This window comes from Parasteatoda tepidariorum, chromosome 4 (assembly GCF_043381705.1).
Source record: "Parasteatoda tepidariorum isolate YZ-2023 chromosome 4, CAS_Ptep_4.0, whole genome shotgun sequence".
Taxonomy (NCBI): domain Eukaryota; kingdom Metazoa; phylum Arthropoda; class Arachnida; order Araneae; family Theridiidae; genus Parasteatoda; species Parasteatoda tepidariorum.
Window position 1 is genome coordinate 35,934,055 of NC_092207.1, and position 24,271 is coordinate 35,958,325.

The 24,271-nt window shown below is 29.9% G+C and overlaps 2 protein-coding genes across 2 annotated transcripts in view; both read right to left on the reverse strand.

The window, feature by feature from the left end:
• Positions 1-3,937, reverse strand: part of LOC139425427 (uncharacterized) — a gene marked incomplete in the record, with an annotated part of 37,218 nt that extends 33,281 nt beyond the window's left edge. Inside the window, 2 exon segments of the mRNA XM_071180306.1 lie at positions 1,075-1,363; positions 3,789-3,937. Of these exon segments, the coding sequence (XP_071036407.1) occupies positions 1,075-1,356 (282 nt within the window).
• Positions 3,938-11,029: 7,092 nt separating this feature from the next.
• LOC107440659 (uncharacterized) overlaps positions 11,030-24,271 on the reverse strand; it is a 38,169-nt gene continuing 24,927 nt past the window's right edge. Inside the window, exons 8-13 of the mRNA XM_043049456.2 lie at positions 22,232-22,520; positions 20,790-20,969; positions 17,503-17,664; positions 15,416-15,641; positions 12,655-12,849; positions 11,030-11,702 (exon numbers count right to left, since the gene is read on the reverse strand). Of these exons, the coding sequence (XP_042905390.2) occupies positions 11,248-11,702; positions 12,655-12,849; positions 15,416-15,641; positions 17,503-17,664; positions 20,790-20,969; positions 22,232-22,520 (1,507 nt within the window). The 3' untranslated portion in view covers positions 11,030-11,247. The remainder of the gene's footprint in view (positions 11,703-12,654; positions 12,850-15,415; positions 15,642-17,502; positions 17,665-20,789; positions 20,970-22,231; positions 22,521-24,271) is intronic.

The window sequence follows — 24,271 nt, forward strand, 5'->3', positions numbered from 1 at the left end:
TTAAGACACGGTTCCCAGCAGATCACCGAAGTCAAGCATCACTGGCTGTGGTCAGTGTGCGGGTGGGTGACTACTTGGATCAGTCTGCGTAGGGACAGAGGGTGTGCGGTATAGGTCCTCGTTAAACTGTTCTACCGTAAAGTGCTCGACTTCGCGTGTAGGTCGTCGGGCTACAGAAGCGGGGGTGCCATCCTCTCTGCAGAGAATCAAAATTGTGATGGCATGTCTTCGGATCATCCTCAGGGATGCTTCCCAGACAGTCGCCAACAGCACATTGCGCAGCTCTAGTGCGATGTAAATGAACCTACAACAACAACTTTATTTTTAAAAAAAATCTGTAATTGCATTTGTTATTTATTGCTAGTTCAATTTCAATTTTTTTTAAGTCACAAGTCAGTTTCTTTTTGTTATATATATAATTCCATTAAAATTGATTTCAGACTGCAATTATGTATCGTCTTTAATACGTATTTTTATAAATCTTGTCAAGAATGAAGTGAAAAAGCATACCCGTTAGAAGGTCTCAATTTAACAGTTAAGTGAAGAAGCAAAAATATAACCAAAAGTTTGACGAATAATTATATTGGAATAAAAACCAGAATGATCGCTCTTTGAAAGGTGAAGATGTTTCTAAGCAACGCTTTTCATTCTCTCTCAATTTTTTCCGACAATAAAATAGACTTTGATTTTCTTTAATCATGATTTCCTTGTTAATGATTCGTCACATTTTACTAATGTTTCGTTTTTTTTTTCAGCTCAAATATTAATTTGCGACCCTGTATGTGATTTTCATTTTAATTATCAACATGTTTATGTAAGAATTACTTAGAACTTCGTCGTCCTTCTCCTGCTATCACAGGACGCTACTCTTCTAGAAATCATGCGCTGATGTTTAATCAAGATATTCTATTAGGAAATTTATTAATGTTGCTTAGAAATCAGCGTGACATACGTGCCCTTGTTTTATGGCCAATTTTCAATCACACATTTCTTAAAAGTCAGCGAAAAGCAGATTTCTACGTTGGGGCTTTAATTCGTGATCGGCTGCCTACGTGTTAGGAAGTAAAATGTTACCTTTTTCAGTATCTCCAGATCTTTGATAACCACAAATATGTCTTCTCCCACATAGTATCCTAATATGTTTCCATATTTTTTAATCCAAGCAGACATGAGCTCATTTGGCGTAGGATCCTTCTTCAATTGGCGCAGATTCCCAGTTAGGAAGTCCGGTTCCGGTCCAGGTATTCCGTAGCGTTTCAACGTCTGGTGGATTGAATGCCTCCGAATGGCCCATTTAGATATGATGATAACAATGAAGGAGAAAAAGACGCTAATAAGAGTCAGTGTCACGTACATTCTTGAGCTGAAAAACAATTTCAAAACAAAAATAAATGCAAAAAGAGCATCAAAAAGCAAGGAATTCAATGCTTTGTAATATATCTATTGATAGTACAAAATTCGAAGCAAAGGGGGTCTAATGTCAAATAAATTACAAGTCACCTCAAACCGTAAATTGAGGCGCTTGGTATGTATTTTAATATTTTTATCACGGTCATTAATATATGGGCAAATCTCTAGAACCTTTGACTTTCGAAGTTAAAAAAATTTTTTAAAAAATAATAGGCACACTATTTTTACACCTCCAGAATTGTTTGAAAATGTATGAAATATCAGAAAATAATCGTGAACATCGAAAATTTTGATGCCCTTATAAGTATAAACAAAAAATTTTAATTTTTGAATTTTCCATATTTACCTTTACTTTTCATCAAAAATTATTAGTATCATAAATAAATTTAAAAATTTTAATATTAAGTTAAATTGTTATAAAATGTGTGAAAAGGCTTACTTTAATTATTTTCAGTCAAAAAATATATTCAATTAGTAAAACATAGGGAAAAAACTAATTTCTGATGTGTTAAATTCAATTAATTAATCCTGAGGTTACGGTTTGACAGGGTTACGGTCTGGACAACCTAGGGTATAGATCGATAACTTTACTCAGATGCAACGCAATGCGATGCACAGAACACGAAAAATAAGTTAGGTAATGACAAACGTGTATTGAAAATTTTGATTGATTTTAACATTTACTTTTTAGATCTGCGTCTGGTTACGGTCTTGACATCGTTACTGTTACCTCACCGAATGACAGTTTGTGATAAATTCGATTAATTTATAATTACTACAAATAAAAATATTTATCTATAATAATGATACAAGTTTGTTCTACTTTAAATAAGCTTTTGGAATATCAGTAACATAAAACTTGTCGAATTGGATTGTGTACCTTTTTTTTTCCAATTTTCGATGGTTACGGTTTGACGTGCCAAAATTTGGCGACGAACTTTAAGTGTTTGCAAACGTCAATATTCACGAAAAATATCATTCAAGAAAATATGATAGTACAGCTGAGCTACTAAATTATGTTTTTAGTGATTTTCAGTTTTTTTTTAAACAGAATACATATTGAAAAAAAAAGTATGTTAAACACTCTAAGCGACACTTATGAAAAGTTGTCAAATGTAGGATTGAAGTAAGAAATGAAAGCCAAAAGCAAGTTACTCGCGATCAAAACTATACGTATCTTAAAGTTGGTAATGCATAGTTATTCCTGTAATTTTATTAGAATTAATTTTCCCATATTATGTTATATATTTATAAGAAAAGTTTGAAGACACATAGGTTAAAGGTTCTAGAGATTTGCTCATATATGTTTAGAACACCTGTCGAAAACGAAAAGTCCGCAAGCTGGATCAGAAATTTATCTTTAAGCAAGTAAAACAGCAGAAATCGAAGTCTGTCAAATCACTAGGAAGCAAAATAAAAAGTAAAAATAAGAAACAATTATGGTTTCCTGGTGAAATCTAATTCATTTCTAATAATTACTTATCAAATCATCACTGTTGCTCACAGCAATCAAACAAGGTGTGATGATTTATAGTTCTAACTTTCTTAAACCCTAGTGATTCATTAGATTTTGATAGTGATTTTGTCCTCTCTTCATTTAAAAATTATTTTATGTACCCTAATGTGTATGTGTACCCTAATATAATTTGTACCCTAATGTGTATTTTAATGTAATTTGTAATACCCTAATGTGTACATTGTTCAACTCCAGTTTTTGCATACATGACGTCAATGCATATGATAGAATATGTAATGCACCAAGGAATTATACTTCTCTGTGGTATATATATGATTAAATTTTTTGTTGTTGTTGATATGAATGAAAAAATCCAAATGTAATTATTGCGTTAAATTGCGAACTATTTAATTATTAATCGTTAATTTCTTTACAATAAGTGCATGTTAATTATGTTGCCCATATTTGCGTTTTGTGTCTGATCGAAACTAGTAGATCATTATATTTTATGAAATGAAGACAACATATTTCAATAGATCATGACTGTTAACAACTGTTTCCTGTCTTTTGACTGCTTCATTTTAACTACAGTTAATTTAAGCTGACGAGAAACATAATTTTTATATCATTTCAAAATTGTTTTTCCTATGTAAACATGCAAAAATAGAAATTAGTGAAGAAAAGAAACCTATGTTTTTCAATCGAACTGAAAACGAGAAAATAATTTTTGTTAGCCCTTTTTGTATGTCTTTAGTTTCAGTTTTGATAATAATAATAATATTTTTCTTGTTTAGTTTTTATTCTGTCACTGCATTTGCGAACAAAAAGCTTTTTTTTTTGCACACTAATATAGATACTGAAAAAAACTACAAACAGTTAATATACGTAAAGACACTGGCAAATGGTTAATTATTTTAATTACCTTTCAGAAAAGGGTACCTTTTCATCCAAATAAAAGCTCAGCTTGCTCAAAAATTTGTAGTTTTATTCTAATGCTGCATTATTTAAGACAGGCATAAGTTTTGATTATTCGATGACTTGTGATAAAATATACTACGAAAAAAAATACGACCTTTGTTACAAAGTAAATGTGAGATATGAGTAAAAGATTGTGTAAAAAATAAAGAGTTTATCCAATAAACTGTAAATAAATAAATAAAATAAGAGGTTTTATTTTTATCTGTTTAAGATAGCTTAGGTTTATGAGAACAAATCGTTAAAATAAAAAAAAAATTTTTCATCCAATATTGAAAATTATAAATCAGTATTGAAAAAAAAATTAAATTCTTTTCGAATATTCTAGAATCTAGAATCTAGAATTTTTTTAAACAAAGAAGCACGAGATTTTTTTTGGACTAATAAGTATGCTTGTCTAAAGTATTTTTTCATTTTATATAACAAGAATAGTATCATTAAACAATTTTAAAAATCAATTATACAGATTAGCCCTTTTACACATTATTTTCATTATAAATATTGTTAATAATGTCTTTCAATATTTCGTATTAATTTATATCAAAATACATGAAAAAATACTTTATTTAACATTTTGCTTATATATGACTTTGAAATACAGCATGAAATATTGGTGTCTTTTTGTGGTTTAAAGGGAAAAAAAGCGTCTCACTTTAAGCAATAATTTTTAAATTTGCACTTATTTGTATGTGCAAATAAGGTCTAATGATCTAAAAAAAGTTATTCATTATTGAATAACTTCTTATTCATAACTGACTAAGAAGTTATTCAATTTATAAATTCGTTAATTGATATATATCACGGAAAAACCTTTTTTCAAACTACTTTTTTTGTATTTTGTATTTTAGTGCAATTATAATTCTAATAATCTAACAGAATTTTTTAAGAAATTATTTGAATGTTTTTTATTATTAAAAAAATACCAAAACATGTTCTAACGCGTAGTTAGAGCGTCCAGAAAAAAATATAAAAAGGACGCCGGTGTCCAATCTGCGTCAAAGGGTTAATTATAAAGCGATCAAATTTAATAAATTATTTACAGAAATCAGTCAATTTTAAAAAGACGGATGTAAATAAGCAATTTCGAATTATTTATAAGCAATAGATATCGATATAAAAATTATATTATAGTGTAAAAGTAATAGATATAAATATTGTAGATGAAATTTTGACAGAAAATACTAGCACATAGGATACCAGTACTTTTTACCGTAAAATTTTACAGAACCAAAAAATCTGATATATCATAATTTTTATTGTAATATTTGATGGTAAAAGATTACCTTCATTTAGAAGCGTTGAGTCCTACGTTATTAAGGCTGAAATTGAATTGACTTTAGTACTTGAATATCCATAAGATTTTAATATAAGTAGAAAAAATATTTTTATATGATTTTATATAGAGTATTTAATTAAGCAAAGGCATAACACAGCTATTAATATGATGCATGTTTTACAGAGTGCACTATAGGCCAGAAGACCATGGTCTTTGGCCAAAAGTAAAAAATTAAATTTTCAACTAAAATACGTGTAGGCAGTTTTAATATAGCCCAAACCATAATCATTCCAAACATTATAAGTTACTTTTTAGACCAACGAGAGTACAATGTAATGAAAAGCATGTTAATTTTTTTTTTTAAATGTAACTCTTAAATTTTTATTTCAGAAATATATATAGGAATTTCACCTTACTGTTACATTTTTATCAGAGTAATTAGTCTGAAATTATAGTAAAATTTTTCAATTTGTTGGATTATTTAATACTTTTGACAAACTTATAGTTTATATCTTACCATTTGACATTTTACAATGTTTGAATGACTTTCGAAACTTAGTTCCAAAAAGTTCCACGAGTTACTTTTTTTGTTGTCTTCTTCGACGTTTCTTCTTTCGAAAAAAATATTGCCCCATTTTGCTCGCATTGCAAAGGTGGACAAAATATATCAAAAAACAAAAATTATGTTTTTTTCTTCATGTTTTTGCATTATTTTGTAATATTGCTTCGGAAATATAATTTGCTTTTCATTTTTAATATAAAATTACGAAAATTATTATATTTTCATTGCTATATTTATTTATTTAAACGCACTATATTATTTTCTTTATTTTTGCTCGCCATATTTCAACCGCCATTTCGTTTTTTTGGGTATCTTTAGTGTATTTCTAAATTTCAACTATGAATTCAATTTACCTGCACGTGAAAACCCCTAAATAAAATCCCCAAATTTTGAAACAAATTTTATCGAAATACTAATTTTGACCACGAAACTTTGGATGCTGGCCCACTGTGGAGTGTAGGGAAGATGAACTTCGCACTGATAGGAAAATCTAAACGAAAAATAAAACACATTATATAAACGATATACTTTGGGATTTATATTCAATTGAAAAAAAAAAAACCTGAAAGGAGAAACAGTTCCAGTTTTTTTATACTTCCTGGTTTAGGAAAGAAAGATCAGAGATCATTTATTTAACAATATTTACAGTGCAATTACTTAAACTTTGTAATCAAATAAATATTGCTGTAAAAATTGCGGTGCTAAGTCTTAGGGTAAAAATTAATTTTACTCAGGGCGCAGAACTTTTTAAAGTTGATCTGAAATTTTTTACATGTATCAATTCACCATTAATATGAAAGTACTCTTTAACACTGGTCAGGGATACAAATTAAAATAAGGGAGTTAATTTAACAAGTAAACTGTGAAAGGAAAAAGCCATCTGTTTAATGTCTATGTGTTGTGTCAGAAACACAATTTAGATATATATTTTTTTTTAAAATTTCAAAGATTAAAATTTTTTTCTGCTAATAAATAACTATTGATAGAACTTAAATTAGAATTAAAAACTGTAATTAATGAGAAATATCTGCTTTGATAAATGTATAATTATTTTATCAGAAGGCTTAGAAACCAATATGCATAACTTATACAAGTTTGAAAAGTTCTAAAAATTTCATCTACAACTTTTGTGTCACATGTCTACTGTGAATTTACTAATATTTTTGTTCCTTTAAGTACTTTTTGCAAAGCTCTTTGCTTGTTTCATATAAACAGCTTAGTTTTTAGCTATTTTAATTAGTTGTGTTTAGAAAATTATTCACAAAATTGAAATTTTTTTTCTCCTAAATATCTTAATTTGCTTACGTTGCTTTTCTTTAGAAACAAATATCTATAGCTCATACAATTTTGAAAAGTTTCAGAAATTTAGTTTACAATTTTGGTTTCACAAGTCTATTTTAAATTTACTAATTGTCTTGTTCCTTATAGTTCTTTTTGCAAGTATTATTCTTGTTCCATAATAATAGCATAATTTTTAGCTGTTTTGATTAGTTGTATTTAGAAAATTAGTCTTAAACAAATTAAGACATTTGTTTTCTTGAATATTTTAATTTGCTTACGTTGTTTCTGTTGAGAAAAAAAAATTTGTAACTCATGCAATTTTGCAAAGTTGCAGAAATTTAGTTTATATTTTTCGTGTCCCAAGTTCATTTTAAATTTACTAATTTATTTGCTCCCTTTAGTTCTTTTTAGAAGTGCTATTCTTGTTATCTAGTTCTAATCTTGTTTATCTATATTGGCTATTTGTATTTAGAAAATTGCTCTTAAACAAATTGAAATATTTATTTTCTTCTTCTCCTTTCAAATCCCCATTTCTAGCCTAGCTAGACAAGGTCCATGAGATTGTTCACCTTCAAGAAGTATAAAACAAGTAAGGGTCTTTCAATTAGGTCTTGTTTTAAAAGACCGAGGCAGTCCAGTAGATGTTCAGGGGATGCCTGGGCCGAAAAGCACTTGGTACAGAGGGCAAAGCACTTTTCTCCTCCAGAGTACCTCAGTGATTTCAGGTGTCCACAGCGGAGACGTGTGATGGCGGTTTGAGACTGACGGTTTATTTAGGAATTTATTTTCTTAAATGACTTAATTTACGTTGTTTTCGTTTTTTAAAAAAATTATTTTATAAACAAAGAGTTTCCAAATCATCCTTATAACAAATTTTTAGAATCTTTATTACAAATTAAAGCATTGTTAAAGATTTTGTTATTTTCTGATTGAAATATTTTTTGCGATATTCTAAGAACTATTTTTGACTTTATTTGTCTATTTATTTATTTTTTTTTCTCTCCATAGATTCTGAAAATATCTATCAAGGCTGCTCTTCAGCAGAAAAGAAATTCTACTTCCTCTATGTTTACTTACGAAGATTTATTGGAACACAATTTCTTTACTTATCAAGTAACTAATTTAATAACTATCTAATCACTATGATAACTTTCGAATATTTCAGTTTCACGCTTTTCATAGAAGTATTTTCTGTATGAACATAGTCTCTAGATTTTATGTTTTAATACAAGTATTTTTGAAACTTTAAATTTTTTTTAAAGTAACATTGAAAAATGTTTTTGAAATACATGCTACTTTACCATGCGTTATTACCGTATTTTATTGTTAATTTTACCAAAATCATTACCAAAGGGTTAGGGTAAAAATTACTGAGCATTTTAGTGTTCCCAAAGAGCCAGAAACACGCTAAATTTCATCATATTCTGGTAGTTTTGATCACATTTCTTTTCCTCAGCGCAGAAAATTGTCGGATAAGTAGGGGAATTTAGTGTAATTTTGCTGTTTGAAAAGAAAGATANTTCGATGACTTGTGATAAAATATACTACGAAAAAAAATACGACCTTTGTTACAAAGTAAATGTGAGATATGAGTAAAAGATTGTGCAAAAAAGTAAAGAGTTTGTCCAATAAAATGTAAATAAATAAATAAAATAAGAGGTTTTATTTTTATCTGTTTAAGATAGCTTAGGTTTATGAGAACAAATCGTTAAAATAAAAAAAAAAAATTCATCAAATATTTGAAAATTATAAATCAGTATTGGGGATACTGTATTGAAAAAAAAAATTAAATTCTTTTCGAATATTCTAGAAATTTTAAACAAAGAAGTACGAGATTTTTTTTGGACTAATAAGTATGCTTGTCCAAAGTATTTTTTCATTTTATATAGCAAGAATAGTATCATCAAACAATTTTAAAAATCATTTATACAGATTAGCCCTTTTACTCATTATTTTTATTATAAATATTGTTAATAATAATTTTCAATATTTCGTATTAATTTATATCAAAATATATGAAAAAATACTATATGTAACTTTTTGCTTACTTATGGATATGAAATACAGCATGAAATATTGGTGTCTTTTTGTCGGTTAAAGGGAAAAAAAGCGTCTCACTTTTAAACAATAATTTTTAAATATGCACTTATTTATGTGTGCAAATAAGGTCTAGTGATCTAAAAAAAAGTTATTCATTATTGAGTAACTTCTTATTCATAATTGAATAAATTCTTAAGAAGTTATCCAATTTACAAATTCGTTAATTGATAAATATTTGAATATCTACTTATTAGGCGTCTGCCTAATTACAATCTGCGTCAAAGGGTCAATTATAAAGCGATTAAATTTAGTAAATTATTTACAGAAATCAGCAAATTTTAACAAGACGGCTGTAAATAAGTAATTTCGAATTAATTATAAGTAATAGATATCGATATAAATATTTTACTTTGTAAAACCAATAGATATAAAATTTGTATATAAAATTTTGGCAGAAAATACTAGCACTCAGGATACCGGTACTTTTTACCCGTAAAATTTTACAGAACAAAAAAAATCTGATATATCATAATTTTTATTGTAATATTTGATGGTAAAAGATTACCTTTATTTAGAAACGTTGAGTCCTAAGTGATTAAAGTTGTAACTGAATTAATTTTAGTACTTGAATATCCATAAGTTTTTAATATAAGTAGAAAAAGTTAGTTCTTTTTAGAAGTGCTATTCTTGTTTATCTATATTGGCTAGTTGTATTTAGAAAATTATTCACAAAATTGAAAATGTTTTTCCCCTAAATATCTTAATTTGCTTACGTTGCTTTTGTTTAGAAGCAAATATCTATAACTCATAAAATTTTGAAAAGTTTCAGAAATTTAGTTTACAATTTTGGTTTCACACGTCTATTTTAAATTTACTAATTTTTTTTGTTCCCTATAGTTCTTTTTGCAAGTGTTATTCTTGTTCCATATTAACAGCATAATTTTTAGCTGTTTTGATTAGTTGTATTTAGAAAATTAGTCTTAAACAAATTAAGACATTTATTTTCTTAAATGTTTTAACTTGTTTACGTTGTTTTTGTTGAGAAATAAAGATGTATAACTCATACAATTTTGCAAAGTTCCAGAAATTTAGTTTATATTTTTCGTGTCCCACGTTCATTTTAAATTTACTAATCTATTTACTCCCTTTAGTTCTTTTTAGAAGTGCTATTTTTTTATCTAGTGCCAATCTTGTTTATCTATATTGGCTAGTTGGTTTTAGAAAATTGTTCTTAAACAAATTAAAATATTTATTTTCTTAAATGTTTTAATTTACGTTGTTTTCGTTTTTAACAAAAAAATTATTTTATAAACAAAGAGTTTCCAAATCATCCCTATAACAAATTTTTATAATCTTTATTACAAATTAAAGCATTGATAAAGATTTTGTTATTTTCTGATTGAAATATTTTTTGCGATATTCTAAGAATTATTTTAGTCTTTATGTGTCTATTTATTTATTTTTTTCTCCATAGATTCTGAAAATATATATCAAGGCTGCTCTTTAGGTAGAATAGAAATTCTACTTCCTCTATGTTTACTTACGAAGATTTATGGGAACATAATTTCTTTACTTATGAAGTAACTAATTTAATAACCACCTAATCACTATGATAACTTTCGAATATTCCAGTTTCACGTTTTTCATAGAAGTATTTTCTGTATGTTTCCAGTTCCAGATTTTATGTTTCCAGATTTTATGTTTTAATGCAAGTATTTTTAAAACTCTTTAAATTTTTTAAAAGTAATATTGAAAAATGTTTTTGAAATAGATGCTACCTTACCATGCGTACACATTACAGTATTTTATCATTACAGTATTTTATTGTCAATTTTACCAAAATCATTACCAAAGCGTTAGGGTAAAAATTACTGAGCACTTTGGTGTTCCCATAGAGCTAGAAACAAGCTAAATGTTATCAGATTCTGGTAGTTTTGATCACATTTTTTTCTCAGTGCAGAAAATTGTCCGATCAGTAGGGGAATTTAGTGTAATTTTGCCGTTTGAAAAGAAAGATACACCTGAGATATTTATTTTAAATTAATATATTTCACAGAAACACATTTTAAATGACCATATTTTACAAAAACATATTTTTAAGGAACATGCTATCAATGTCTTTTCTACACAAATATATTATATAAATGAAAATATACATATAAAATTGAAGAAAATAGTAAACTTTAAAGATGATAGTGTTCTATGTTCCTTTATAACAGGTGAAGTCCTTTATAACAGGAGTTATAATTAACTATTGTTTTCTCGGGGCAAAGCTTTGCACCAAACACCCTTCTTTGGACATGTTCCTAAAGTTGGCGTCACAAGGGTGATGTTTTCTTCAGTTTTCTCACACGGCACGAATTTAAATTTCTTTATGAGTTTAAACACAGCCAATTTCGCTTCGAGTTGTGCAAATCTGGATCCAATGCAGTTTCTGGGACCTTCGCCAAATGGCTGGAAAGACATGCTCTTTATGTGTTTCTTGTTTTCTGGGGAAAATCTGTCTGGATCAAACTTCCACGGATCCGGGTATAACTCTGGGTCATGTTGAAGGTCCCAAACGGGTATCAACACTGCGGATCCTTTAGGGAATGTGCAGGGTCCAGCGTCATAGTCTTGTTTGCACTCTCTGGTTACGAATCCAGTTATGGGAGGATATATTCGCAAGGATTCATTGAAGACTTGATCTAAATACCGGTGCTCTGAAGAAACAAAAAATATATATATTAAGATAGTCGCGAATTTTAATCGTAATAGAAATAAAAATATGTTAACGTTTTTTAAATGAATAGCACAAATTGAGAAAGTAACACAAGTAAAGACAACACAAATTAAGAAAGTAGCAGAAGTTAGTTAACTGCAATTTTTATGCTACATTCAGCTAAATAAAATATTTCTTATCAAAATTTTTATATGATAATAAAGTAAGCAAGCTACAAGTACAGGGTCTTTATAATTAAAGTTCCACTTTGAAATGGCTATAAAAATAAAACTACCCGACCAAATGTCATCAAACTTGGTAAATGTCTATAAAAGGTCATGGAGTTTTAGTTCCCGCAAAAAAAAAAAAAATAAATAAATAAATAAATTAATAGTTCAAAAATTTACCACAAGCGGAGAATGGCGCTGTATGCAATAGTGTTAAACAAATGTGAAATATGCAAATTTGTTTTACACGTCATGTGACAAATATTGTGTTTNCAAACTGTCAATCTCCAGCTACTACAAGCTAACCAGGACATTTTTGGTTCAAAAAAGAATTGATGGCTCCGAAACTTTATAAGTTTGGCGACAACTGATCTACGCAGTTCATTTGCAGTAAACCAAATGGATTATCCACAGAAAATCAGATTGTAACCACGATGCAAAAATTATAAATAACGGAGTATATGACCATATGTTTTGTTCCATACAAAAATCTCATATTTTTAATGTTAAATTTAAGAAATCAGTATTAAATTTGGAACTAAAATTGATACTGCAGAATATAAGAAAGGTTAGAATTTTTCTATGCTATGCGCTTGTTTGGATTGTCTGTTCTATAAAAGATTCTGAAAGAAAGCGAAATCTAAAAAAGGTTCCAAAAATAAGTCCAAAAAGAGCATGCAATATATATATATATATATAAATGGAGAACTTCTGTTCTCTAATTACCTTGAACTGTGGTGTAGCTCGCATCGGGAGCTCCATCGATTTCTTCAAAGAGGCGTTGTTGGACATCTTGGTGTTTTACTAACAAGTAAAGCATGAATGCTAAGGCAGTGGAAGTTGTTTCGTATCCTGCTATGAGTACTAAATGTGCATTTGCTATCACTTCAATTGTAGACAACTTTGTACTGCTGCTTTTCTCTATATGTGAAGATAAACAACGTATCAGTCATACATTCAACTATCCAGAACAGTTTTAAAATATTGATTAAAAGACTTCATTTAAATCTATAAAATTTTCATTCTCTGCTATCATAGAGAATTTTTAAGGAGAATTTTGGTAAGCATTATTTTTTTTAATTACATTAAAAAATGTTTTAAAGTGAAACGCTTTAGATGTGGATGAATGTGAGATTTTGCTGTTCTCTTACTAATTCAGTTCTGGTGATTCGTCAATGGAGAGTATTTACAGATGGCACGGGCATGAAGAAACTGCGCTAGAAGTTTGAGCTTCGTTTTACATTTCCAAGCTTAGGAAGCCAACGAGAGAGGTTTTTTAATTTCTTTTACAAGTGGTGAAGGGAGAGATTACATGCGTGTATTTTTGTCAAGAAATAAAAATATTTCTCTAGATGATTTATTGTAAATATTGATGCGTAAGAGTCCAAAGCTTGCATCCATTTTTGATATCAGAATTTAGAAGGAGGTTTTTTTTATTTCTATTTTTCGTATGGAGAATTGAATTTTTTAATTGAATTTCTTACCTATGGCAGATTTAGTCGACAATAGCTCTTTACCTTTTAAAAACAATGTAGTAGGTATCGGTGAAGTGCATAAATTATAATATAACATCTTATAGTAAATGCAATAAAAATGCACATTAATTTAATTGCCTCTAATATACACTTGCCAGTCATTCCCAACAATAATTTTTTTAAAGTTAATTGATATTGCACCATGCAGTTAATCGACATTCTAAAGTTAATTGGCATTGAATCAACTGTTAATTCACCAGGTAATTTCTGCGCTGAAGGTTTTTTTTTTTTTAACGGTAGGTTTTTTTGGACTATTACCCGGTTTTCCTTAGACTGATATTTTTTTCCTGATAACACTTCAGTGTAATATTTAAAGTCGCATTCGAGAAATATAAATGAAATTAAGTAGTTCTGCACTTAAGGAAAACATTAATTAACAAAATTGGAGAATTGAAACGCTTTTGAGGACATTTTGCTATTAGAAAATAAAGGTTTCATTTCCAATTTTTAAATTCTGAAATCGAAAATAAATTTAGTTGCTTTTCTAGTTCTCGACCAGTAGAAAAAACCGAAAAATCCGTTTACATAGGGATATGAATTCGTATTTGAAAGGGTATTTAAAACTTTAATTTCATGTGATTCGCCTGAGATTTTATGACAAATAAGACCCTTTCTTTTTCTTGTAGAAGCTGGATACCTGTGGGTTCGGTTAATATACAATTTCATCTGCAAAGCTTAACCAATCGGTTTTCTTCATGCACTCTATCCCCCCACTCTATAACTCCTTCCAACATATATAGAAACATACATAACTTGACATTCAAACATAATCATAATATTTTTTCATTTTTGCCACTTGTTGCCTAACAAAGACAACATGAATCAACGTTGATAAAAGCTAAGCGTTTTTACTTGCTGTAGCATACTACTTGCGAAGAAAAATTTCCCATCTTTATACTACAACGCAGATCTGACGTTAACGGGCTCTTTCTTTATAACAATAACCATATTAAACAAACTCTGAAGATGAACTTATTGGGTCTCGTGTAGCTTAACTACTCAACGAAAAAAAACGTTTGCAAGTTTTGTGTATAAAAATGTTATTTTTTAGCTAGTTTTTAAATTTTTAAATTAAACGTAAACTGTTAAGAAAAAGTAATCTTTTTTTACCGTCTTTATTTATTACCATAGATATGCAAATCATCAAAAAATAATTAATCGAAAACGACGTACATTTAAGGTTTTTTTTCGAAATCGACAAACAGTTTGGTAAAGATACTTTTGAAAACGAACCAAACTAGAACATAACTTTCCAAGTAAATAAATAAAAAATAATTAATTAAATACAGTGAGCATTAGCGATGTTATTTTCCTCTATCATCGTCGGTGCGAAGAAGAATTGTAAATTGATCACAACAAAATACCTAATAAGTTTTGAAGTTTTCCTAAATGTCCTGGAAAAGAAAAGCATTGACCTACCTTCGTCACTAATGTCCAACATAAGTTGAAGTACGTCCATACTCCTTAATTCNTAGGCTGGTCTTTCCTCTATGAGAATATCTTTTTATATTTCTGTATTTTGGCCGCTGAGGGCCCTTAATATTTTCATAATTGCTTTGTTTATTTTTTTAAATATTAATAAATATATTTTGTTGCTGTTACGCTTGGATATATTTCAAAAGTAATAATCGTCATGACACCATAGATATGCAAATCATCAAAAAATAATTAATCGAAAACGACATACATTTCAGGTTTTTTCGAAATCGACAATCAGTTTGGTATAGATACTTTTGAAAACGAACCAAAAAAAAAAAAATAACGAACTTTCCAAAAAAATAAATAAATAATAATTAATTAAATGATAATTAATTAAATACAGTGAGCATTAGCAATGTTATTTTCCTCTATCATCGTCGGTGCGAGGAAGAATTGTAAATTGATCTCAACAAAATACCTAATAAGTTTTGAAGTTTTCTTAAATGCCCTGGAAAACAAAAGCATTGACCTACCTTCGTCACTGATGTCCAACATAAGTTGAAGTACGTCCATACTCCTTAATTCAGGATTCTTCCTTCTTTCACTAATGACCTTATCCAGGTTTCCAAGGATGAGGGAATTCATTTGACTATGATTGCCCAAATTGTTAACCAGGAATGTAAAAATAGTTTCCAAAATTGGGAACATAACGCCAAGAGTGATGGCCGGGGAATGAGCTTCATGAATAAATGACCGCATCTAAAAAAAATTTAGCTTAACTATTATGCGACTTTTGATTCAGATTGTTAAGCAATGATCTCCATTAACGCATGTTAAGCAATATTCCATTAAGTTATGTTCTCCATTAAGTGTAAAAAATTACGTTACCGGCACTTTGGGCGCATCTTCCGTAAATATCCATTTTACTGTAAAGCTTGCAGCAATATTTATTTAGTTAAAGTGATTCAGTGATTTTACGGTGATTATCATTGGAAAATAACGGTATATCAGAATTTTGTTCCGTAACATTATCCGGTAAAAATAGATTTTACGGTAAACTGCACCGGCACTCTATGTATCTTTTTTCGACAGTAAATTGATCCTGAATTTTTTACAATGTAGAATCCATCTCAGTTCTTAAAAATATAAATAATCCTTTTAAATAAATAAAGTTACTCATTCTTTAAAGAAGTAAAAAGCAAAAACTTTATCGAAATCTAAGGAATCACCACAGAAAAAGACTAAAATCTTTAAAAAAATGAAAAAGAGATGAAAAGTGAATTTCAGAAAAACCATCAATTTTCATCAAGCAATCGCACTGGTTTTTGAAGTTTTTCCTCCCGCCTTTCACAAAAGTGATTCCAAAAAATTCCAATAGCGTTTTTGTATCTTTATAGTTCAAATGGTAATATGCGATCCTGTTACATGCATTGATCTTATTGTTGACAAATATTCTATATGCATGTATTAAAGTTGTTGATTGCAGGACATTCTGAATATGCAATTCTATTTTTTGCTTTAATTTTGAAAATTTAAAACAGCTGAATTTTAAAAAAAGTGTCATTTCGGTTGTTGAGAAGTTTTTAAAACAAAATTAACCGTAAACAATAAATCTTATTCTACTACCTTTCTATAAAACGAATTCTCATTTGTAAAAATTGTGTTTATCTTGCAAATGATTTGGTGAGTTAGAACATTAAGTATGACAAACTCTTAATTCAAATGTTCATATAATGCTAGATTGTTCAAAATCAATTACAATAATTCAATTTATATTTCATTTATTTATTTAGATCTACTAAATATGCCCTAGCATGCCGTATATACTAGAAAATTTAAATTTTAAACATTGGTGATAATTGGTAATTGGTAACATTGCTACAAGGTAGGCGTGTTCACATCACTTCCGGGTCACCAATATGGGGATAGTTGTTATCGACAATGTCAGCCTTCATATATGAAAAGGTACCCCACCATAAAATCGAGTTAACATGTCTCATATACTAGTGAATTGGAATTACATTTTTGTAGTGGTAGATACGCTACAGTACTCCCCCACCAGAATTATATGTGTGATAGAATTCGATGAACGGATGAAACTAGTTGATTTAATGCTGTTTCGTGAGAAGCGGGGAGAGCTGTATTAAGATCACCGTACTTTTTGAGCGCAGATCGTGAGAGCTGTATTAAGTTCACGGTCGTGGTTGCTCCTGTGTTGCCATTAGCAGTCGAGTGAATAGGTTGTGCGTAATTTGTGATCGAAACTGAGTAGCAATAAGCACGAGGAGGTGCATAATGTCACAGTCACAAGTAGCAAGTCAACTGTTCAATGTGGACCATCCATCGAAGTAGGCACGTTCAAATCGTAATGGGCGTTTCTGCCAAGGTGAGCGTGTTCACATCACGTCCGGGTCACCAATGGGGGGAGGGAGCAGATATCGACAATGACAACCCTCATCTATGAAAATTTACCCCACCATAAAATAGAGTTAACATGTCTTATATACTAGTGAATTGGAATTACATTTTTGTAGTGGTAGATACGCTACAGTCACGATTTCAATGATTCATCGAATGAAATAATTTCGAATTAAAATAATATAATTTGTAGATGACTCACTGCACACATCATTGGATCGTTATGATTTTCCAAGCCACGAGTCTTCATAGCCAGAGCACAGGAAGAAATCGTGTCCATCGTCAGCCCTTGAAATATTTTGTAAATGTCAAAAATTTCGTTATTTTGCACTTTTTTGCTTACAATATCGACTGCAATATCAACCTGAGAATAAAAAATAAACAATATAATTTTCAACATTTAAAATAAAAGTAAAATGAAAACATTCAACAGAGACATTTTGAATATATAAATTCCAAATTCTATGTTGATATTTTTCGAATACTGAGGCTAATAACATTAGGTCCACACATGTGGACCTCAGGTTTTAACTAAGTAACAGGTTTTAACTATATTGTGGTCTATTTAAATACAATGGTGTATTGATTTAATAATTATTTAGAATTTTTTTAAAAAATAAGAAGTTTTCTTACAATGAGATTCAATACTTGATGCAATACCAATGCATTACTGCATGAAGTCTCAGTTTAAAAATTATTTTAACTATACAAATGATGCAAAATAAATAATTATTAAAAATAATCTAACTTTAACTATAAAAAAAATATTTAATTCTTGGAGGTAAAATTTCAAAATTAGGAAAAAAGTTAAAGTTATTAAATATGTGTATTACATGCATTAATATAAAACAATTAATTAAAATACAAGGATATAATATATTATAATGATATAAAATTGAATCCCTATAATACTATGAGAATTCATTTGACTACTACGCTCTCATAAATTGTCCTTACGTATATGCGTAGACATGTAATTGCCTCATAAATTGTCCCATAAATTGTTCTTACGGACATGCGTAGACCTGCATTTTCTTGAATTTTTTAAATAATTAAGCAAATATAAATTTAAGCCGTTCATATAGATCGCATAACTACTAAGTCAAAATAAAAAAAATATTTTCAGAATAACTGAAATATATAGTATTTAAAATTAGTTACATTTTCAAGCACGTGAACTTAGCGTCAATTTTCAAAAATCACTTTTGTTTATGTGGATTTCTAACTAAATAACTTACATGCCCCGCGGCAAAATCACAGTGGCACGGCGAAATTGTCCCAGAACGTTACAGAGTTCTTGTAGAAAGATTTTTCTTTCGAAAAGCAAAAAATTTTACTTTTCGTTTCTACAGAAAATTACATGAAATATTTGAATCATGCATTTAGATAATTACTTTTTGACTCTCTCAATTTAAGCCGATAGTATCGTAAATCGATGTAGAATTTCGATTGTATTTTCAGCAGTTATTGATATTGACTTTATGCTGTTTTTAAATGTCCCGAGGTATTTCAAACAATATGGAACATTCGAATCGTGCATTTGAGTATTTACTTTTTAAGGCAATAATTCTATCGAATTTTTGGCAGTTATTTCTAATTTCTCCATAGTTTTTAATTCTGATATTTTTGTACGATATTATTTATTCTCGAAACGGAACATGCATTTGAGGATTCCGATTCGCATGTTTTCCTCGTCGATCTTTTTTTCGGCAATTACTTCTACGGATTTCATGATTTTTTATTGCAAAATGAGAAGGAAATAATTTGTGCGCCCCTCCTTCCCAACAAAATGCATCCATAAAATTAGAATAAAAAATTATTAAATGTTCAATTAAAAAAGAATATTATTGTTTTTTTTGTAAACATAGCGCTTTTGTTCTTTTAAATTAGTAACATAGATGTTATTGACGTATGCCTGTTAAATCAGAGGGGTGCGATTGTTCTTGCTTTCCAGTTGCGCCATCTATGGCCAAGAATTCGACTTCTGCCACGCCTATACGTCACACCCGTTTATAGGGCGGACCCATTCATACATCTACAGATCGTAATTTTGACCTGAATCAGAGAACGATCAATCTCCAATTCAGTACCCCTAAAGGTATTAATTTGCTATGGGAACATGGAGGACTTTGCAACTCTACAGATTTTACGTGCATCAGTCACCATTTTACAACACGGGGAGTTTTCGGTCTGCGGCTTTCGAACCCACGAGCTCTCGGACATGCGCCCAGCGCCCTACCGACCATGCTATCCCGGCTGTAACATAGATGGTTGTTATTATTAAAAGTATCTAGCAGAAAGATATTAGTGCTAGAGAGTTTTGTCGCAGAGAGCTTAAACGTCCACGAATGTTTCAGCGAAGGTAAAACTAGGGGAGAGTGGGGTCAATTGTAACAGGGTACGATTGTAACAGAACAAAAATTTCGAGTGTCGGGTTCTAGATTTGGTTCCTAGGTGGCGCACAAGGTGTTTTTAATAAATCTACATGTACACCCCTGCTGGCAACCATTTTTATGTACTTTTGAAAGAGTTACATCACAAAAGATATTTTCACGCTACGTAAGTACTTTTTTTGGTATTAGAATATTATATTGTAACAAAGTAATTTTGTTTAAACAAATAAAAATTATTAACCGAATATGTAAGTGGACACCTTAATTAACATTTCAATAAAAAAAAAATTAGTTTTGCCAATTAACTAGCATTGTTTTTAACAAATGAAGCTGAAATGGCGTCTTGGGGACAATTGTAACAATAAGTAAAGGGACGATTGTAACAGCTGAAAATAAATAATCTTATGTTTACAAACCATTACTTAACTCTTTAAGAACCACCAATAGTTTCCTATATCATTTATATTATGTTGCATGTGCATTATTTTATTTGTCACCTTTCACAGCATAAATTAAAATTTTTAACCCCTTAAAGTTAAAAGTTTAACCCTTTAGGTCTCTGCTCATTATTATTTTTACTCCTAAAATATCACTACTATTTTGATCAATAAAAAAATATATCACAACTATGATAATATGTATAATTAACTATGTTTTAGTTGAATTTATGAACTGTTACAATTGACCCCGTAAGTGGGGACAATTGTAACAAGTGCACGACTGTCAAAAATTGTTAATAACTAATATAATAACATTTAAAATAAGGTATTTATTTTTTTTCTAGTAGAGGATAGTCTACTTTACTCGTCTGTCAATTAATACTAATAATATATTGGATTTTTTGTTAGTTAAAAATAGTTAAGTAAAAAATTTTACAATTGACCCCAATCTCCCCTATAGTTTCTTATCGTGTGTTTTTAGAAGCTAAGAAGTAAAGGTCCTCCAAATCTGGACCAAAGTAATGAAGAGGCTAAATTGTTCACGTATTTAGATTTCCTGTGTCCTAATCATTAGCTGGGGTAATCGGGAATATGTTGTACATTTTGAAAACTTTCCATGAAATCCAGAATGTAAATTTTTGTGATCATTCACTTACTTTTTTCTCGAAAATACTCTTCATAAGCTTTAGTTTGCTGGTACTGAATACGGGCGAAAGAATGGAACGCACTTCTTTCCATCGGATATCATCCAAGGCAATTAATGAATGGTCAAAAGGCTTAATATTCATGTACAATTTTGGTCGATTGCTGAACAGCTGAAAGTCTTTAATCATTATCTGAAAGAAAATATTTACATTATTTAAGAAGGCGTTTAACTTTTTAATTTTTTATGAGCAGGGCAAAGTTTAAAAAAGGAAACTATATCCACTGCTTTATCAAAGAAAATCTCATTCACTACATTGAGAAAAAAAGTATGGTCACCACTACTAGAATATGGTAAAATGTATCCTGTTTCTTGCTACATGGTAACATCAAAAAGCTCAATACTTTTTATCAAAGTGCTTTGGTAACCAATAAAACATGATTCTATATTATGTGATACAATGCAGTTACAATTGTTGATTTTGTCATTTTGCCTCAGAGCACAGCACAAAAATCATTTATTCAGTGAAATTTACTTTTCTGTTTTTGTCATTTTGCCCCAGAGCACAGCACAAAAATTGTTTATTCAGTGAAATTTACTTTTCTGTTTTGAATGTTTTACTAAATGTGTGGAAATAAGAACTATAATTTTGAGAACCAGAATATTTCTGGTAAGCCTTTATGAATGAAAAAATTACCAAATAAATTTTTTTTTACCAGAAATACCAATCATTACTGTACATTAGGGTAACTTACCACACTTTTTTCTCCAAACAGCGACGCTGAAAAACATCTAACACTAAAAAAAACTCAACAAGTCAACAGAAATTTCTTTCTAAACTCCTTACTGATTCAAAAAATACGTCCCGCAGTGGACTGATCGTTAAGACACGGTTCCCAGCAGATCACCGAAGTCAAGCATCACTGGCTGTGGTCAGTGAGCGGATAGGTGACCACTTGGATCAGTCTGCGCAGGGACCGAGGGTGTGCGGTATTGGTCCTCGTTAAATTGTTCTACCGTAAAGTGCTCGACTTCGCGTGCAGTTCGCTGGGCTACCGAAGCTGAGGTGCCATCCCCTCTGCAGAGGATCAACATTTTGAGGGCATGTCTTCGGATCATCCTCAGGAATGTTTTTCAAACCGTCGCCAATAGCCCATTGTGCAGCTCTAATGAACTACAACTTCAACAACGATTCAAAAAATACTGAGAATGAATAAAGAAAACTTAATAGTCGTGCATGTTCTGAGCTGTATGTTCAATCAAAATTCCAAAAGTGCACAATACAATAATGCATTGAATTGCATGAATCTTATAAAAGTAGAAACAAAAATGTTTCATTAAAATTTATGAAAATATGAATACATTTAAATGAAACGATTAGAAAATCCATACAACAAAATTGTTTAATAATCCATATTGAACAATTGTTCTCGATGAGAAAAAATTATTACTTACTTTTTTGATAACGTCCAAATCATTTACAACAATGTATGGCACTTCTCCCATATAATAGCCAAAAATATCACCATACTTTTTCCTCCATGTTTCCATAAGTTTGTGTGGTGTGTTTTCTTTTCTTAAGGCGAACATGTGACCATCGAAGAAATTCGGTTTTGGCCCTGGAATTCCATACTGCTTTAAAACTTGATGTTTTCGGTACCTTTTTACAGCCCAACGTACTATTATAAAGAATATTGAACTGAGAACAATTAATAAAAGGGTTGATGTTGATTCCGCCATTTTACTTCAAGATAGGTAGTACGTGTAGGTTGAAAAATATACTAACTTCAGCAAGGAAATTCACTCGTTTAATAGTGTTGTTATTATCGATGAATTTATCTTTTTTTTCCGCCAAAGATCTATTATTTATTGTCCTTGTCCATCAAAAATGATTTGATACTTTTTTATCAAGGGTTTTGATCAAATAAAAAGATAAAAATTAGTTTTTCATATCACTTATCAGTTTATCATTCATTCAAGAAGGCGTATTGAAAAAAGATTAAATTTGTCCGATTTCAAAAGTTTATTTTAGTGTAACAAAAATATTAGTTTAATCATCTTTTTTATAAAAGAGTAACACGTTCAAACATAAATTGCTATAACTTCCTTGAAATCAAAGGGTTATGGTCATGGCGTTGCTGAAAATAGCACTCAAGGATAATTGGTCTTATTATGAAAATATGATTTAGCACTTACATCAAGGGTCAAGGACACACTCTGTATTGTTGTCATTATTGTTGCTACTGTTCGTTTTTAGTTGTCACTTTCGATTCTGGTTGTTGCGTATTTCCTATTTGTTTCTATCATTTTGATTTTATTTTAATATGAATAGAAATAACTATATTTATGCTTCATATGGCTAGTTTGAATATCAGGCGTGATACTATAAGAAGAGAGTAAAAAATTCCGGATCAAACTACAGAATAAATTACAGGCACTTAGAGTGCATCATCTGTAAAATCCATTTTTACAATCCATTTTTACAATTAAATATTTTACCATTATTTTTACAGTAATATTTATTTAATTAGAGTGATTCAGGGATTTTACGGTAATTATTACTGAGAAAATTACGACATATGAGACTTTTTTGTTTCGTTACATTTTCTGGTAAAAATGGAATTTACGGTAAAAAGTATAAGCATCGTGAGTACCGGTACCGTTTACGGTAATTTGATGAGGAATTTTTTATAGTGAAGGTTTGAAACAATGCTATAAACTTTTGTGATCAAAAAGCAAAACTCGGGTAAATAATTGTGCATATAACTCAACGTACTAAACGAGCTGTAAAAATAACTGGAGTTTCTATTACAACCATTAAAATATATTCGCCTAGATGAATAAAATACTTGTTTTATTTCCCCAAAATGATTCCTGATAAAATATTGATGGGCGATATGCATCCTCACTAATACAAATTTCTCCTAATGCTTGATCCAGGAGTTCTCTTGTCTTCTGGATTAGGTTCAAAATTACAAGGTTTTGGAGCTGAAAATTAGTAGATGTAAATTCAAAATTGGGTAGGTTTTTCAATGTCGGTAATAAAATAAAATAAAGTAAAATTTGCTTCAGGGGATGGAGCGTTCTCCTTCGAATGAGGAGATCTAGGTTCGAATCCCTTCAATGATGACTGGTTGATGCGAATTCTGCTTCCGGGTCACACCGGCCAAAGTGCTGACGTATAAATATCCTTAGGGGTGTATGGAAAATGGGTTTGAATCTTCTTGTCATCGGGCTAACCGTGGGGTGTTTTTCTTCTGCTTGGTACGCAAACGCGGGTTAATTCCTTAAAAAAGTTCTCCACGAAAACTAGTTTCTTCCTATGTTTGATCCAGATGTTCCCTTGCTTTCTGGGTAGGGCTACGGAGTTGAACAGAGACAGTCGTCAATACAGAATTGGGTTGGATGCTCAATACCTTTTATAAAATAAAATTTGCTTCCAAAATTTAAAAGAGTACAAATGCTCAGTTGAATTACTTAAAAAATATTTTTGAA